This window comes from Rissa tridactyla, chromosome 1, assembly GCF_028500815.1.
Source record: "Rissa tridactyla isolate bRisTri1 chromosome 1, bRisTri1.patW.cur.20221130, whole genome shotgun sequence".
NCBI classification, from domain to species: Eukaryota; Metazoa; Chordata; class Aves; order Charadriiformes; family Laridae; genus Rissa; species Rissa tridactyla.
The window spans coordinates 76,281,879-76,301,658 of NC_071466.1; the positions used below are offsets into that span (position 1 = coordinate 76,281,879).

General features: G+C 42.5%; 1 protein-coding gene across 1 annotated transcript; it reads left to right on the forward strand.

Annotated features, from left to right (window-relative positions):
• The first annotated feature begins 2,322 nt into the window (after positions 1-2,322).
• Positions 2,323-18,313, forward strand: NIPA1 (NIPA magnesium transporter 1). The gene is given in 8 exon segments (XM_054188061.1): positions 2,323-2,364; positions 2,366-2,386; positions 2,388-2,531; positions 2,533-2,698; positions 5,917-5,964; positions 9,834-9,924; positions 11,165-11,325; positions 12,610-18,313. Coding segments are annotated over 8 exon segments (1,185 nt in total). The 3' UTR covers positions 13,122-18,313.
• Positions 18,314-19,780: the final 1,467 nt, after the last annotated feature.

The following is a 19,780-nucleotide window of genomic DNA, read 5'->3' on the forward strand; positions in this document are numbered from 1 at the left end:
TGGAGGAAACACCATATCAATCTGAGGTTCCTCCTATGCAATTTGTGTGTTCATGAGACATCAAACTGCTGTGGCATCAGTAATATTACAGTATTGCAACGTACAAGGCAAAATAACCCAAAGCATGTTGTTTTGCAGTGTTACAAACATCATGACACAACCTCGGCAGGAGGAATGATGCTATCACAACGGAACAGTCTCAGAAGACTAGGTGGACCTTAGGAGTTTATATACTGGATATATGTAATGGTTTAATGAAGGTCATCTGATTTCCACTCAAGTAGTGGTAACAGCTGTTATCTTGAAGGTACCTTTATGTTTTGGTCCGAAGTGTTTGTAAACTAGATAATGCAGATTTTTTTGCATCAAGTGACCTTATAAGACATTAGTGAAGTAAGGCTCTGGTTTTTAATGTATTTGCAAATTTAATATTTATCAGCACTGTGTTTATTACTTTAGTCTATGACTAATCCTTAAGAACGCTACAACTATTACATGGCAAGTGTAATCGTAACTAACTGAATAAGGCAGATTAAGTGTATTTAGAATTACCTATTCGAATACATACTTTAGAAAGCCATATGTAAGTTTTACAATTAGGACATTAAAATGACATGGCGGGAGAGCAATAAACTGTTTTCTTGAGATCTCTGGTACTTGGTTTTGTCTTGGTTCAACCACACCGGAGAGAGATTTTGAGTATAAAAATTGGTCAGGTTTGAGCTTTGTTTAGAAACTTGCCTGATAATTAGATGCAAAGGCTGTTAAATATATATCCCTATTCCACTGTGCAAGCATAAATTATTTCCTGTAATAAATGTCACTGTACATGTTACTAGGCTGTATATAGATCAGAAATGGGTATTTATAATTAGCCTGTATTTGTCTTCACCTCTATCTTTGTTTCCAAGGGTTGCTATGGATAACTGTTCTTCCACCTCCTGTGTTCTCATTTTGCAGGTCTTGTGAGTCTCACAAGGATGAATCCTCTCTCTTCCATAGCATTAAGTATTTACACAATGACCTGGTGAAGCAACCTAGGTGAAAATAGGGGCAACACTGCAGTAAGTGTTACCTCTTCTTGCTGTTAAACCTAAACAAAAGAGTATTGCAGCCTTCCTGTGCCTTCCTAGGACAGCTGCCTCAAGCAGTGTAAGGCAAACTGAGAAATATGCTAACAAGAGAAACATTTTCGGGAGTCTGCTTCTTCTCTAAACTCGTATCTCCTGGGAATGCTAAAATTTACGTTATGTAGTATGCCCAATGGTTACGAATGACAAAAATGTCCACTTTCTTTTACACCAAGTCAAGATATCCCATCTCCTTCGATGGATATTGCTACAGTAATCCATTTATGGACTGATTTATTTCAACACATATCTGGGAATGGTAAGAACTGCAATGAAATATATGCGCTACAAAATATTTCTGCCTAGCAAGGAAGATTGCTTTCAGCTCAGCACTTGATGCTTTGAGAGACTAAGCTCTGCCTGGCACACTGACCCAGCCGGTGGCAGGGTGGATGGAGCTGCAGCTCCAGGTCACGGGTGGGGGCCTCAACGGTGGCCTCAAGCCCCCGCCTGGCCTTCGGCTTGCTTCTGCCCTGCCACTGCAACACACCGTGCTCTCGGCCGGACTAGGGAGCTGACACAAATTTTAAAAACCCCAAGGGAAAGTGAGAGCGCTGAAAAGCAGGGCTGCTCCCACACCAGAAACCCTGGCCAGGCTCCCTCTGTCCTCCCGCAAACCACGTCCTTCCGCACATCTTCTCGCATCCCCTTGTCCTCCCGCATCCCTCTGTCCTCCAGCTTCCCTCTGAACATGCTCCTGCATCCCCCCCGTCCTCCCGCATCCCTCTGCACGTCTTCCCACATCCCCCTGTCCTCCCGCATCCCTCTGTCCTCCAGCTTCCCTTTGAACATCCTCCTGCATCCCCCGTCCTCCCGCATCCCTCTGCACATCTTCCCGCATCCCTCTGTCCTCCTGCATCCCTGCCCTCCCGCATCCCTCTGAACATCCTCCCGCATCCCTCTGAACATCCTCCCGCATCCCCCCGCCCGTCCTCCCGCGCCCCTCTGCCCACGGGCGCTCGCAGCTCCCTCCAGCGGGCCCCGCAGCTTCCCCTCCGTGTTTCCCCCCGCCGGGGACCCCCCCGCCCGCGCCCCAAAACGCCGCCAGCCGCGGCCGTGGAGTGGGGCCGGCACGGCACCTCTCTGCCCGCTGCCGCCTCGACCCCCCCCCCCCCTCCATCCGCGGCGGCACAAAAGCCGTGACGTCAGAGCGGCGGTTGGGGTGGGGTGAAGGGAGAGCAATGCCACTGTCATGACGTCATCCTGCTGCCGTCCCCGCGCGGGACGGGCGCCAAGGAGCCGCGGCTGCCGCCGCCGCCCGACCCGGAGCCGCCCCCCGACGGGGCGGGCCGCGCAGCGCGGCGCGGCGCAGCGCAGGGCGGGGCGGGTCCCGGGACCAGAAGCCGCTGCCGGGTGCGCTGGGCCCGGTCAGCCGCCGCCGCCGTGCCAGCAGCTGTCGGCGGGGGCGATGCGGATGGCGGTGGGTGCGGCAGCGGGCGATGGGGCAGCGCAGAGCCCCGGCCCCGCCGCCGTGTCGCTGGGCTTGAGCGTGGCCGTGGTCTCCAGCCTGGTGAACGGCTCCACCTTCGTCCTGCAGAAGAAGGGGATCGTGCGGGCCCGCGGGCGAGGTAGGAGCCCCCGCCGCTGCGGTCGCGGCGGCGGGCGGGAGCGCTTCTCCCCCGCCTCCGACCCCGGGCCTTCCCATCCTCCCTCTCCCCTCCCGTAACACCTCCCCGGTCTCCGGAGCATCGCTCCCGGCGCCGTGCGGGACGGGTCCCCCAGCTCCGGCAGCAGCCAGGCCTCCCCCGGCGCCGCTCCCGCCCCTCTCCCCCGCGGACCCCGCGCTGCGGCGGCGGCCGGCCCGGGCGCGGTGCGTGTGGGTGGGAGGGTTTGGGGTGTCGCGGGGAGGACAGGCACCCCCGGGCCTTGGTAGACCTTCTGCTTGGGGAGGTGACGGTGTCGCCTGGAGCGGGGGACACCTTCCAGGCGGCTGAACGGGGGGAGGCGGCCTTAGTTTGTCACCTGAAGCGTGTTTGACATGGGAGGTGGACGACGGGAGCGCGGCGTGCGGGAGGAGATAAATCAGCGAGGAGGGACGGCAGGTGGGGAGCAATGGGGCTATATTCAGCGTTGTCATCAGCAACAGCTTCCCCGCGTTCGGCCTGCGCGCGGGTCTGCTGTCACACTGGAACACGCTGCTGGCAACTCCTGTGCGCGTCCGTACATAAGGTTTCTCTTGCGGTATTTTCACATACTTGTGGGATTTTTCTATCTGTTTCTCCGGCCCGTGGAGTTTCTTGCCATGAACAGCACCGGCACATCTTGTCACTTGTTTAATTCTCGCTCTTCCATGGACAGACGCGACAAGTTACATCAGTCACGTGGTGGTTTCCTTTTGTAGAGAAGAAAAGCACACCAGGAACATGAAATCATTTCTTTCTTTTATTTTTCCTAATGAAATCCCATACCTCGTTATTGTTCTCTGAGATGAGCGCATTCAGGAACTGACTGTGCTGTCTACACAGTTTAACCGAAACAAAGCTGTAAATTCACAGAGTATGAAGATTTTCTGTATTTTATTCTGAAATTGGAGCTCCCCAAAGCATGCAGCCTCTGGGCAGCATTTGGTAGTTGCATTTTGATGCTCTGAATATAGGAAAATGCGATACATTTATTTGTTCTTAATCTTGCGTTTCTGTGAGGGGAAAGTTGTAAACGTGGGTTGCATGAGACCTTTTAATTGTATTTCTGTGGTCAATAGCCATTTGTTTTGCAGATGATGGTATCTGTGTGTGTGAGTGTGTGTCGATAACTTCTGGGAACTCTTTCTTATGCAAGACCCTTTTTAATGACCAGGATGTGCTAGGGATTTTCTCTGTATCCATGCGTGTATGTCACTATAGGTGTACACATACATGTATTTGAGATGATTAGCATTAGAGCAGCAGTGCCATTCCACTGCCTGCTGCATCTAGCATGTTCAGGGGGGATGCAGCGGAGCAGGGTGAGCTTGCAACCATGTTACTACCAGCTGGCAGCCTGATCCAACAAGTTTATTTTGCCTTTTCTGCAGTGACCTTATGGTTATGGGCCTCAGACAAACTACTGTTTTGCAAGCGTAGTCTCCCTTTCCTTCCAAGATGGCTGTAATCCATTTTTATTGTCCACAGAGAGATCATGTTTGCATCATAAAGATGAATTTTTTTATTTTTTTTTTTTGTAAGGGAAACAATGAGAAAACACAAGGAATAACTTTCCATCCCAAGGCAGTTGGAGAAGTTTCCATTTTGCAGTATAGCTGGGTCTAATTACTCCTGAGGAGCTTTCAGTGGAGCACTGGGTTAAGGGGGTGCTGGGTGTGTGCCTGCCTTCTCAGCACTGGCAGCTCAAAAATATCCTGTTTGGAAGATATTACGGATGTTTATTTATGTGTCTTACCGAGTGATCCGCAGTATTTCCTATTGCCATGCTCAGTTTGGAGACACCCAGGTAAATACCTGGGGTTTCTCTCTATCTAACACTGTAGAGCAGTGTGGTTCTGCCTTGAATCTAGCAGTTGGAGCTGCAAGCCAGAGATCGTCAGTGTCGGATGATGTCTTTTTTCCATTGGCTTCAGTAGGTTTTGTATAATTAACAAGGAGGCACGTCAAGTCTTTTCTGTCTTCTCTATTGAATCAATAATATAGTATCGATGCAATTAGTAATCTTTGCTTAGTTAGAAACAGCAGTGGGTGACAAATATTTTGCAAAGTTATCTTACTTGAGTCAATATTTTCTATAATTTGTGCCCCCAACAGTGTTTTTATTTTATATGCAATAACAAAAGCCTAAAAAAACGATTACACCCACTCTAAAGCTGGCCATTTTCATTAGTCATTTTCCATCTCATTTCAACTATATAGTGTGATTTCCAAGCGCTTAATATTTTATATGCCTCTAGAGTTATAGATTATTGTGTTTTCTTTTGCTTGGAATTTCAGAGTGGGTACAATATTGCCTATTGCTCCAGCAGCTCTTGAGAGAGCATCTTCCCAAATAAATGCGGAGCTGAATTGCTAGAAAGAGGAGCAGAACGTGAGAGCAAAACGTGATGGCAAGGTCATGCTCAGCAGAGGCCAGGCTTTAGTTTAGTAAGCAGTCGTTAGCCTTGATGTTGTACAGAAGCAGAACTGATAAAAAGTGGTGCCCAGGCTCCGCTGGCGCATCCCAATGCCAAGAGCCTCTAATCTGACAATGAAAATAATCACCCTTGAGTTTAGGAGACATTAAGGGACAACCCCGAGTTTTTACTCCTCTCTTTGAAATGTGACGGTATGTCGGGAATTCAGAGGCTTCGGCTGTAGCACTTTCCAATGCTCAAATGCAGGAGGATCAGTCCATGCTACGGTACTGCCAAAACTGCGTGCCAAAACAATTTCTCTGCTAGAATTTCTCCAATGCAATTTCATTGAGGCTATATTAGCAAACTAATTCATCCAAATTATGTTTTGTTTCCATAGGTTTCCCATTCTCCTAGTAGTGGTTCTAACGTGTATGTTTCATTGTCACCCTCAGACGCATTTGGTGACATTTTGGATGCTCTTCTAAGTAACACAGTGTTAGCGTCCCATAGGTACTTCACTGGAAACAAGAACTTCTGATGAATATGTTGTTTTAAGGTCCAGCTTGGACACTTAGGCCAAATCCAGCACCTTCTCTCTTGTTTTCCTCCCACTCAGTTGCCTTGAAGAACAGGGTTAAGATGAAGGTCCTTAATAGTTGAGACTGCTGAAATAGTTCTATTTTGTAATTCCAATATTGCGATTTCGTATTTTTCTAATACATCTTCCTATACTTCCTCTTTCAGGTACTTCGTACTTAACAGATATAGTATGGTGGTCTGGCACTATTGCAAGTAAGTATCTTAAAAGGTTTGATTTTTTTTTTTGAAGGGAGAAGTTGCGGTTAGATGGTGAAATGAGACATCATGAAATCTGGGTTCTCGTCTTGAATCTCACGCTCACTTACCAGGAAGCACGCATCCCTCAGAAATATCCCACCTTTAGTAAACTCTCAGTGTTTGAGAAGGCGAAGAGCTGGGACAATCCCAAGTCAGACATCTTTCCAGATTTCCAAACTGCTTGGTACTTGCAGCCCTTGGGAGCCACGTGCTGCTCTGACTCTGGGTTCCTGCACGGTTTGTGTCTCTGGATTGCGCTGCTCCACTCGGTTTTTAATAAAAGTCAAAGCTGAATAAGAAATTGTCACTCTGCACAAAAGGGCTCATTGAGGACATGTTATTTTTTAGATCAGAAAGCACTTAGCCAGCCTCAATTAAAAAAAAACAATCCTCTTTGATTTCTAGTTTGACAGATACAGTTTCAGTTTTGCTTTTAATCTACAAGATTAATGGGAAGCCTTGCGTGGTGCTGATAGGAGATCAGTGTAATTTTGCTCTTGGTATCTTCGTAAACTCTGCTTAGGCCAAGTTCACTCTCTGATGTGAATCCAGAGCAGGGGGAGCAGTTAGCTTTCTCCTCTTGCAGTTCAGGCCTAGTTCTACCCACGAGTTTAAAATCATACCCCACTTTAAGACTTCCGTCCAGCCTTTTGTGAATTATTTGGAAATGTTCTGATGCTGTTTCTGAGAACTATAGGAGTCCAGTTGTGCCCCTTGTTTCACGGCAGTGAGGTAGGTCGCTGTTTTTGTTGTCTTCAAGCTGTGCAAAAGAAATGGAAACTGATAGATCTGTTGAAGGACAAAGTTCGCAGCAAGTGTAGAAGCCAACAGAGCTTCAGAGGAAAGTCCTCAGCTAATTTAACTTGAGTTTAAGTAGTTCTTTGTCAGCTTCCTCTGCCAGGATCACTACTGCCTAAGTAGCAATAAATCTGTGCATTAATCACTGTTATCGCTTGTGAGGCTCCTGTCTTGAATCTCCAAGCAGAAGGAGTTAAAATAAGAGAGGTTTTATTACAGGAGTTTATCTTGGTGAATCAGAGAAAGCGATTTCATGCTTAAAAGAGCTGACTGAATTGAATGAAGGCAAAATAGCTGAAGGGAATGGTATCAGTTGGCTTTTGTCCAGTAGCTCGGTGCAGGTATTTCAAAACAAAGCCTCAGTAAGTTTACAAAGGAACCACGGGAAGAATTGCTTAAGGATATTATAGATTCAGAATTGCAATGGAGTCACAAACAGCAATAGCGAGGGCCAGGCAGGCGCCTCTGGGATGCAGAGAAAGGTGACGTTTGGGGAGTTAGCAATATCCCCGGTTATCTGGGTGAAATGATAACAGCTAACATCATTTTCTCAAGTAGGGATTTTGGAGTTTGGATGACTAACAGACCCCACATAAACTCTGTCAACTTGTTTCCACAATATTTGTTCAGATGGTGAACAAGCATTTTGGTGTTGGCGTGCTGACTCAGCACAACACTGCCTAACCCATGTGGGGCCTTGGGATCCGCTGCAGGACTGGAGACTTCCGAGGAAGGCCCACAGGTTCTGCTAAGGGACTTTTTTCTTACACTCTAGCCAAAAGAGTGATTGCAGCATGCGTGCAGGTATTCCAATGAGCATTAAACTAATTAATTGGCTAATTAATTAGTTTCTGTGCAGGTTTTGATAGCAGCGTGGATGTGGCTGGCTTTTATAGTGGATACATCTATGTTATTGCAGATGGGGAACGCACTTGTGAAGCGAATCTCTTTGTTTGTCTCCATGGATTGGGCTTTATTTCACATTGTGGAGCAGTGTTGGAGCTGCTCCTGAACTGGACTTTAAGATGAAGCTAGGTTGGAAGATGCACTCTAGGAACACGCCTAATGCACACAAGCTGCAAACAGACTTTCAGTCTGGGGAGCAGGCTGAAGCTAGTCTGAAATAAAACGCCTGACATGCACAGAGCAGGCGTCTTCTGCTGTATGCATCTACTCCTGGTCCTCTTGCTAATGTAGACGTGTCAGTGTGCATCAAGTTTTGCGTTGCCATAACTTCGGGGATATCGGTACTCCTTTAGCAAGTTTAGAGCTTGGTGTGCCTTCAAGAACTGAAACCGTGTCTGTATTTACTGAAGCCATGTCTTGATTTACAGCATTAATGTATCTGGAGAGGAATTTCTCTGCAGAGAGGACTGGATAGGTTGGCAGCAAAGGTCCTCAACATCAGATAGATGGTAACAGTTACTGAAATATTTTTTTTAAATTGGTCTTAATTAGTCCTGGTCTGTTGGTGGTGGTGGTAAGAGACTGTTACTATTACTCTATGGTGATACTGAAAACCTCTGATAAGTTCAGTTGCCTTACAATGTGTGCAGTTTGACTGAAGCTTCAGAGACCTAATTTATGGTGTTGGTGCCATCTGTTAGGGTTCTTCCAACAGAAAGTTAAGGCACCTGACCTCCAAAAAAAGCAACCTTTTGTCAGAGTCACTTGGAAATGTATGTAATCTGCAGAAACACGGCGTGCCGGCTGTGCTCCGTCCTCCGTGCAAGATCTGGCCCAGTGCTTTGGGATGCCTTGAAGATAATGCCAAAGTTGCTACATACATCTGCTGGAAATCAAGCCCGAGGCGGGTAGTTGAGTTACTCAGTTCCCAGGGGCAGGGAGACCATCACTGACTCTTGGGCTCTAGAAATGCTGCTCATTAACTTTTCTGGCTCACTCCCGCACTTGGAGAAAGCCGCAGTGAATTGAATTAGTATAATTTTGCCACACTCTGCAGTTTTCTAAGTTTGTTTGTCTCCGTCATTGTTTTCTGTAGGTTACACAGGTCTTCGGCTCTACTGATAATGTGAGCTAATTTGGTAAATTAATTAATGTTTGCACAGTGTTTTGCAGATGTAAAGAACTGGATGATGGTAATGATATTTGATAGTCAAAGGCAATGCCAGCCTGAGCATAAAGACAGCCTGGATTCCTGAAATGTTTTTAAATGCTGATAATGGTTCTTAAAATCAACTGGAAATTTAAGCTGTGTGTAATTTGTGTTCAATCTCAAGGTTCTTGCCAGTTGCCACAGACCCTGTAACTATGCAAGCATCATGTTGACCTATTATAAACTTGCCAGCACTTGCGAAACCATCCAGTTTTTCTTTTTTAACTGAAAACTTGACCGCATGAACTGTTTATCGCAGCTGTGATGTGCAATAGGGTGGCACATCTTGGAATTTGCTTTTATTGGGGGAAAGAAAAAACCAAGATTGTGAGGCTGTTATTGTGACTTCTTTTTATAGCGGTCAGGAATTCCTTTTAATATTATATAGCGTTGTGATAATTTATTGCGATCTGCTATATATTGAAGAGCCTTTATGCATGTGCTTAGTATTTCATTGTTAGATTCCTTTCCTCAGCACTGTCCTTATTTTCCCCACAAAAAGCAGCACTGTTGTTAGGAACTATAATCAAGCGCATTAGTGTTACATGTATGCGCGTTCTAAAGCAGAAATCATGGGTTATATATACTTTTAGCCCTCTTCGTATGAATATTTGAGTGTAATCCATGAGTGTTTCTAATTCATAGTCTTATTTATATGCAACTAAGAGAAGTCACAAATCAGATTTACTATGTGCTCTTGGATCTTCGTGTGTGGCAGATATAAATCCTGTATTAAAAAATAATTTAAAAATACAGAAAAATTCCAGCCATTTTGTTTACGTGCAAAATCAACAGAACTAAGCAAATCTGTAACATCTGTTTTCCAGTCTTTCCCAAACAGTATTGGGTAAGTTTTCATTACTTCTTTTTACAAAGGGATTTAAAGGCTTATTTCTGGTTCTCTTGACAGTGGCTCTGGGTCAAATAGGGAATTTCTTGGCCTACACTGCAGTCCCAACTGTGCTAGTGACGCCCTTGGGAGCTCTTGGTGTTCCATTTGGGTAAGAGTTTGCTTTTCTTGTTCTTATCTGAGTGTTGTTACTACTTAATAAAATGTCAGATAGACTCAGTGATCACTGAAGGCTTATGAGTGTTAACGATGGGTTACAACGTCACCTATTCCTGTTTTCACCAGCAAAGTGTGGAGGCGACGGAGGTGAGGCAGTGGTGAAGAAAGGGTTCCTGAGTATCTTCTGCTTTAACTATCACTATGATCTGGAACAGACAAAAATCTCTTTTTTTCTTTTTTTTTTTTTCCCTTCACTGTGATTATTCCAGACTCTTCTGCCTATTCTCTTATTCACAGTTCCCTTACTATGTGGATCTTTCCTTTTGTCTCACATTCTTTCTCTCCCCTGCTATCCACAGCCCACATGTGGGTTTCAATGCTGATTTTCATTTAATTGCATTTGGCCCCATTTCCTGAAGCGAGGGAGTCCCCTGCATATGCATACCCACAGCTTCTTGAATGTTCATGGCGGGGGGGGGGGGAGGGCGGGAAACAGTAAAGGCAGTGAGTGTTCCTAAAAGGAGTTTAATATGCGACTGTTTTGTGAATAGTTAAACTACAATTGTGTAACTGCTGCAGTGAAAAAGTACAATTATTTAAAAACAAAGCTAGGCATTGCTTCAAGATTTTTCTGTTGCCTACTGTTGTCCGCTGAGTTGTGTCTCTGACTGCACTGGTCATCTACTACAGAGTGTAAATTGCTTTGTATGGGTTTCTTGTCTGTCTTTAGTTTTATACTCTATGAAGCACAGCTATTATGTTATCCTAGGCCACATAATTTTGTGTGTTTTGGTCAGCTACGTGTCTGAGCTGAACCCTGTGATCTTTGTAACCAAAGGCCACTTTTATCCCATGACTGCGTGGCACCTATAAAATGGGGCTTCATGACAGCTCACCAGATTGCTAACGGGTAGATACCTGCCTCGGGTGTCAGATGCCTGTTTTGGGGGGTTTGGGTTTTTTTGGAGGTGGTGATGTGGCGGAGTTTTTGGGGTGTTGTGGTTGGGTTTTTTGTTGTTTGTTTTGGGGTTTTTTTCCTGAGATGAAACATCAAGGATTGAGTAAGACTGAGACCGGATGAATCTTTCCTAAGATGAGTCAGAAATGCATTTTGAGGATCCACCAACATTTGGTACTATTCCTTTAAGAGGGAAATTCATGTGGCACATCACTGCTGGAGCATTATTAACAGGATGTAGTCAAACTTTTAATTTTCTTCCCCTTTGTGAAAGGTCCATTTTAGCATCTTACTTACTGAAAGAAAAACTGAACATTCTTGGCAAGCTGGGGTGTTTGCTGAGCTGCGCTGGGTCTGTTGTTCTCATCATCCATTCCCCAAAGTCCGAGAGTGTAACGACTCAGGCTGAACTTGAAGAGAAGCTTACAAATCCAGGTACTTTGTTCTTTTATTAACTCATAATGATTTTGTGGGATTGATCAAGAGCACGCAGGAGGAAGAGGCTTACCGCTTCCATCAGGTAGGAAAATTGACTTCTGAAGAAACCATGACGTGACAGAGGCAAACCAGTACAGCTTGTGTGTGGTAAAACTGTGACTTGCTGTACTTGGAGCTTGACAGATTTGTTGATACATGTGTGCAGAAAGGAAAATGCGAATGCTTTTGAAAACATTATCCTGCACAGTAAACCCAGAACGATGGCAGTTTGAACTTGTAATTTTCTAAAATGATGAAAAAGTATATCTTGCTACCTAGAGATGAAAGGTATGATTCTAGGATCTCAATTTAAGTTGTTTTATACAAAACAAAAAAATGCTGATTGTCTTCTGTTCTATTAAAATTTTATTAAATATTTTATTTATTAAATTTTTTTTAATTAAAAGTTTATACTAGATACCAGTTATGTTCCAAGCAGATTGCTTTGCACAATAAAGGTGTGTAGAAATACACTGTTGAGACGTGTGCTGAAATGCTTGTTCTTTCTCACAGAGAATGTCCTGGAGGACACGTACTAGTGGTAGTAAGTGCCAGACCCACTCCTGTTTTTCTTGCATAAGAGCTAAACGGCCAACTATTGTTATTTTCTTTAATTGCTTTAAGTGAGAGGAACTCAAGCCTAATAACATCAGCTATCCAAAAAATTTGCAAACCAAGAACAGAAAACAAATACCCTGGTTTAAATTTACCATTTCAACCTGACCAGAATGAATTGGAAATATATTTATTTAAAGCTGTAAAGCATGAAATGCTTTTCACCAGTCTAACCTGTGTCCTGATGCTGTAATGTAAATGATACAGCCTCCCAGATCTTCCAGCTCTCCCTACTCACCTTAATGGGATCTAACTTTATGTTTAAGCCCTCTGCTGGATCCACACACCATGCTTTATAGAACTGGTTATGAATGAGGTGTTATCACTGCTATCTGTCACAGGGGACTTTAAGGAGTATAATCCTGATGGAAGAGAGAATTAAAAGAAAAAAAAAAGCCATCTTAAATCCAGTTCAAATGTGCAACAGTGTGTATCTTACTACATGATGATTTGTTTTACATCAAGAACATGACCACATCATCAGTTGCATATGCCCCCCTCATCTCTAAAAGCAAGTCTTAATCATGATGTATATGTGAAGTTCACTGGTATGACATGATTTGCCTGCTAAAATCCTTCGAAGACCAAGAGTTCTCACCTTGCTATTATCTTGTTTTTGTTTTCCAGTTTTCGTGGGTTATCTCTGCATAGTGCTGCTAATGCTTCTCCTGCTTATCTTCTGGATAGCTCCAGCTCATGGACCTACTAATATCATGGTTTACATCAGTATTTGCTCTCTGCTGGGCAGTTTCACTGTTCCCAGCACAAAAGGCATTGGGCTGGCTGCTCAAGATATCTTTCACAATAACCCCTCGAGTCAAAGGGCTCTGTACCTCTGTCTGGTCCTTCTGGCAGTATTAGGATGTAGCATTATCATTCAGTTCAGATACATCAATAAGGCACTGGAATGTTTCGACTCCTCTGTGTTTGGTGCCATCTACTACGTTGTGTTTACCACCCTAGTCCTGTTGGCTTCAGCCATCCTTTTCAGGGAATGGAGTAATGTAGGAGTGGTAGATTTCTTGGGAATGGCTTGTGGATTCACCACAGTATCTATTGGAATTGTTCTTATACAAGTCTTCAAGGAATTCAACTTCAATATCGGGGATTTAAATAAACCAAACATGAAGACAGATTAAAATATTTTTTGAGGGGAAACTGGATGGCTCAGGGAAGGACGCAGAGCCTTTCATTTCTAGGTCACTGATTCAATTATGATTCAGGTTGGTAGTCACCCTCTGACGATTTGGTGGCCTACGTGAAATGAATTGGAGGCCTCCATCCAGTTTCAAAGGAACAGTTGTCCATGTACCCCAGTCAACACAATACATGACCTTAATTGGAACCACTGATTGAGTGAGCATAGAGACCGATGTATTTCCTTATTGTAAAAGGTAATCCATCAGAAAAGATCGGGGGATGTTCTGACAGACCTGTGTGTGAAAGCTTGTTTTGTGGCTTTTGAGGTACTGTTTCTGTGGGCAGAGAACATCAGTTTCTAATGCACTCAATCTGACACCTTTCATGAGTGACGTATACCTTAAAATATGGGGGGGGAAAAGTGAGTGGAACAATTTGTTAATCTTAATATAGCAATGTGTTCACCGTCCAGGCTGTGAATTCTGAGACAAATGTTGGTTGACCCACAGACTGCAGATTTGTCCTTTTTAGAGACTGTCTCGGCAACTTGGTCTGCCATGCGGTGAAGACACTGGGGAGTTTTAAATTGAATTCTTTATACAGAGCAGTGGACCCTTAAAAATCTTTCACTAATTACTTATCAGCTGATGGTAGTGTCCAGGTATGCATTTTTCTTTGTAACTTACGTGCATTAAGACATACTGCATTCATCTGAGAGTTTTTATTTGGGAGCAGACAGCAAGACCGTGAAGGATGTGGAAATGATGCACAGACTCATTGCCTATATGGTGGCTTACTTGTAAGCAGCTCAGAACTATTTCAGTGCCTTTGTAATCCAAAAATACTGCATACATGTGAATGTATCTGTTTCAGATGGCCTATACTGGCTTAATAATTCAATTTCACTCTCTATAATATTGGACTGTATTCAAATTCTAAACAGGTAAAGCATCCAGAAGGAGCTATATGTTTTTGGAAGAATTTGCAAACCTGAACTGAAACCCTCAGATGCCTTGACAGCTTCTGAAAAACCCACAGTCCTAATAGGAAGAGGTAATCTATGAGAGGACTGTTTAAAGCAGTCCAGCATACTTGTATTCTAGTTAAGTGACTACGTACAGGAAACCATTTTGTGAAGTGGCTAATAAGCAGCGACCACAAAAAAAAGAAATGTAAGAGAGAGAAGAGCAATGAGATTTGTCATAGCTCGAACAAAGACAGTTTGATCCTCTTGTAAAGTGGGAAAATGAGGTTTAAGACTGAAAAAGCACAGGCATTCAGAGAGCTGAGTTTCAGATAACCAACAGGGATATACATTCAGATCCAGTAATTCACAGACCTATGTGAACAGTTCAGCAATAATATTTTGACAAGTACTACAATAACCTTAAGCTTTTAAGATTGGAATGATTCTGAACTGTTCAGTTTAAACCATTTAGAGAATACTGCTGTGTCAAAGACAGAAACAGTTAATTTTCATGTTGTACTTATATTTGGTAATTAAAACATCACGAGTCAAAAACTTCTAAGGAAAGCTTGAAAATTAATGAATGTTGGTTTCCATTTAAGTACAAAAAAGGAAAGGTACGGTGGAACTCAACATCTCTAGTTCAGAACATCTCTTGAAACAAACAAAAATACCCAATGTGATTACGAGACAGCATTTGAAAAAAGTCCCTGACGCTTTATCAAGAAATCATGAATGTAGCTTTGGGGCTGGCTGACAGGAATGCGGATGTTGATTAATGGGGAGTAATACTGTCCACTCTCATGACGTTTTTTGTTGACCTGAATTACCTTAAAACTCAGCCTCCACCTTCACTTAAAAGGAATGTTACAAGCCCTTCTGATAGCAGCAATAATCATGAACAGTGAATCCTAAAGATTTAGTATTCTGAAGGGACCCACTATGTTATTTGGAAGCTTCTTTTATAACTCCAGACTGGGGGGGAATGACTCTGAGTTGGCAGAAATGCAGGTTGTTATAGACCAGCACAGAAATTGCGTATCTTGGTGAAATAAAATAGCACTAGCAGAGAAAAGGCCATCTTCATGGATTTTCAAATATTGCGTATGGTTTCTAGAAAGTTTGAGAATTGTAGATGAGGGGAATTGGACTATGAAAGCTTGTTAAAACTAACCTCTGTCGATTATTGATTGGAAGATGGTGTCTTGGTTGTCAGCAAACAGTTACGTTTTGTCATATTAATTCCCTTTTTCTGATTAAAACTAGAGCTGTACATAGGTTATGAGACCTGTAGTGACCTACTTTTTAAAACAATGTTAGCTGTTTTCTGAAGCAGTCAAGTTGTCTTTTCAAAATTCAGGTTCAGAGTTCATGAGTTGCATGTTGGTTTTGTACTAGCCTTTAATCTCTGAAGACTTCTGTGAAAATCTTTAGGTTAAAATGGAAATGATTGGGGTCTCATCTTAGTCCTCTTCTGGCCATATTTTTTTGTCTTGTTTTGTTCTAAAATTCATTCCTATTTATTTAGAAAGTGCCTATCCTAATATGTTAGGTGCATATGCAAATTATTAGTAAACATTAGATCTAGAAAAATTTGACTGCCCTGTCTAAACCTTGCCGTTTCCTGCACCACACACACAAGTTGACTTGATAAGCACTCACTATGCAGAGTAAGAATAAAGTAGCAGCTGTGTTCTGTGGTCCTCCAACCATCTTCACAGCTAGTACATGTCTGCATAGGTTTCTTCTCTTCTTCCCCAGCTGCTCCTCATCTGTGATGAGCTTTCTAGAGATGCCTAGTTAACCTTGTAGTTTAAAACAGAGATGTCAAAAGCCAGCACATAAAGTGAAAGAAATTCTCGTGGCCTTGCACATCATTTTTATCTGCAGCCTTTTACATCATGAATGCTAAATAATGGAAACCTTTATTTTTGCTACTGTATTCAGTATGCAGCAGTTCTGCTGTACCTGGATCTAGTTCAGTTCTAACTTTAGAAATGTATTAACATTTTATGTTGTCACTGTTGGTATGGTTCTTCCCCCCACCATCCCACACCCTCCTCGTTCTAGGTGTTCTGCCTTTTTTAGACCCATTGCTTTTCTGATCTAAAAGGAGGCACTGTTGAATTTGCATTTTAGCCATTCCCTCTTTTTTCTTTTTTTTCCCACCCCTTTGACAAGTAAGCACTTTGAATAAGACAGATATTTGAATTCCATCATCTCAGGGAGCAAATGTGCATAGTTGTCTCCTGAGCTTTGGTGTCCCTCGTGGGTCTGCCCTTTTCACCTTCTCTTTGCATAACATCTATCGATAGCTACGAGCCAGATGACTTCAGTTCTGATTCCAAAGTAGACGCGGGAGAGGCTACACGAACAAAAAGTGGACTCGTTGCAGTGGTGGGATGCATTTGAATGAAATTCAAATCCATCTGAAAGGTGTTTCACACTGTATGTCTGGCTTCTATTATACTTGTCAAACACATTTCCTTGGTACTCACTTGAAGACAGCTCTTTGATCATTATCCCTTCAGTGTATGGAGGATTTACATGTGTCAGTCACGATCTTTATTAGGTGTCAAACACAAGAATCCCTCAAGTATTCAGTAGGAGAATAGAAACCTTTTTGATACAACCAAAAAAAAAATTTGATACACCTTAAATAATTCTGTAAAAAAAGAAAAATATCTAAACAAGTTATCTGCTGTATTGACTTTCCAGGACTCTGTATGTGTAAATAGAGCCTATTTATTAGTGAGCTGCAACTAACATTAATAAGAACCTGTTATATCACAGTTTGACAACTGAGGCTTCCTATTAATAATCTCAGTTTATATTGAACTTACGTATTTTTCTGAAGTAACTAGCACGGAAAAATGAAAACACTGGATTTTATTTGTTGAAATACTAGAATCTGAGGTTTAGCTTTCCTTTTTATTTAAAAACAGAGGATTTCTATTTGAAGAAAGATTTGGGGTTATTAAATATGGGGTGCTTAAAATGGGCCATTGTTGCGTGTTCTACCCTTCTCACCTTCTTGTTTCATAAATATAAACCACCAAGAAGGATTCTACAGATCTTTGTCAGTTGTCTTGAGATGGTGTAACTGCTGAAGTTTTGCTGTTAAATCAAATGTTCTCAAATGTTTATCTATCACCTGTTTTCTTTACGGAGATTAATCTTTGTAATAATTCTTTGGTGCTATTGAATATGGGCTTAAGTGACGCATAAATTTAGCGTGCACCATGTTAGGCACCAACGATGTCAACAGTTATTATTACTACTGCCCAAGTGTTTCAGACAGCACAGTTGAAATGTTATGGATTAAGAAATCTTTTTTTTAAAAGCTGCAAATAATTTTTTATGGGTTTTTGTTGTGTTCCGCCCCCCCTCCCTCCCTTCCCTTGACAGTCGCTCTACAGAGTGGAAAATATTACACAAAAGGGATATTTTTAAGTTAAATCCTTTTTCAACTGTGGAACATTCTTTTTTTTTTTTTTTAATGACTACTTTTTTTTTTTCCTGGAATGTAAAAAATAGTTCTAATGCGATATGGGGAAAAGGTGGATGGCAACAAACATAAGTGTCAGGTTTGGTTGCTTCAATGCTATTGCAATATAGTTACTACAGATTACATAAAAATGGTTTATTTTATTAGCTTCCAAATAATGTATATATAGATTTGTTAATGGCTTACAAGTCAAGCTTACTCTCTTTGCTTTTTAAGAAATAGTTATAGGCATGTTGTATTTGCCTTGTGTAAATTATAAAAGGCTATTTATTAAGTTTTCTGATAACTAATCTATTTATTAACCTGTATTGTTTTAAAATAAATGATTTATTTCTAGCTCAATGCTTGTTTAGTGACTCCTCTTTATCACACAGGGGAAAAAAAATAAAAATCAGTTTCCCACACAACTAGCTGCTGTACAGCCTGATCTCAATTCCTAAGCCCAAACTATTTCCCTTACCCTTTAATAAAATAGCAGCCTTGCTTTTACTAAGAGTAGTGGATTCTTTCGTGTTTACAGATCAGTTGCCACACGAAGGGCTCAGCTGTCGTATAGAGGTGTCTACCAGCAAGCTGTAGACTTAATTTCTTCATTGTTTTGAAGTTGTCTCACAGGTAAAATGACCGCTTCTCTGGTAGAAATGTCTGTTGGGGGCTGAGCTGCTTTAAACTGTGTCTTAAGGGTCACCACGTGCTCTGTTCGTGCGTTGCTGTACGTTGGCTGCTTGCTACAGCTTTTATTTCAAGATATGCTGCTCCACAGTTGGGTATGCGTTGAGTGGCAACAGCTGTAAGGAAGTCTGTGTCACCAGTCTAATTTACTGTCATAACAGCTTCCTGCAGAAAGAATCACTTGGAAAATCACAGTGGCTGCCCATCTAATGCTTCATCTGAAATTCCTAGCTCCTCACATCAGGTACTGGCAAATACATGACTTTCAGGCATGTTTTGAGGTTTTTTTGGTTTGGATTTTGTTTTTTTAATTGTGGGATTTATGATTAAGAACTGTTTCAGTCTTTGTGCTTGTTTTTTGGAGGATGCATCAGTATTACTACTGGTCAAAATTAAAAGTTAACTTTTAAACAAGGAAATTAGCTTCTCTCCAATATAAAATGTTGTACGCAGTGGAAAAGATTGGCATGGATTCTTTACAGGGTATGTCACTGCAATTTTATTTTTAAAGGTGTTGATGATATTAATGCAACATACAAGATAGACCAGAAAACTAGAGAGGCTTTTCTTTCTACATGCAGCATCTCTGATCTTTAAGTAAATAGGATAAGGAGTATGTATTTTGAGAACACATTTTTAGCAGGAAAATTCAACTCTCTATTTTCTTCTTGTGCATCTCTGGAGTTAGGCCTCTATGGCAGCGTTGTGGTAAAATCAAGTATGCCATTTATGCCACCATTATTGAAAGTCTGGGATATAAACAATCCTGAGCATATGTATCTCACACACACAGTTCGTATGGGAAGAGTGTTAAAGACTAAAATATGGGGGGGGGGGAAAGTCCCATTGATTTTTTTCTGATGTTTAGTTTAATATCTTAAGCAGAGTGTCTTAAATCCCTTGTAAGGGACAGCACAACTGTTGTATGAGTATACTTGCAGACATGGCTTCTTTGTTGTGCTCAGCTGTCTGCGTTGAATCATAGAGTTGTCTAGGTTGGAAGGGACCTTTAAGATCATCGAGTCCAACCATCACCCTAACACTGCCAAAATCACCACTCAAACAAATGCAACAGGGGCGTGCCCACCAGAGACTTTGTTACAGCTGCCTGATTCCCTGATCGATTTTTCTGCCAGGTACAGAGCTCGCTGGATTCACCACCCTGGTGGGTTCCTTTAAAACTGCCAGCTGGCACCATTCCACCCAGGGACCATGTACCAGAGAGCGTCTCTGGGTAGCCGGCACATGGTGGCTTTCATCGCAACCCCTTCACTGCCTGTACGCAGTTGAAAATCACTGCACAAGGGTCCGTTGGTGTGTAACACAAGCTAGACTACCTGCTAACCCGGTAATGTTTCACGAGGCTGTGTGGGTGGCATTTTTGCTTTGTCCTTTTTAAAGCTTATGAGATGTTTATACACGTAGTAGATACTGTGCCCTAAAAAATCCTGTCCATTGACTTGCAAAAGTACGTACACTGCCTGACCTCTCTTGTGAAATTCTTTGAGCAC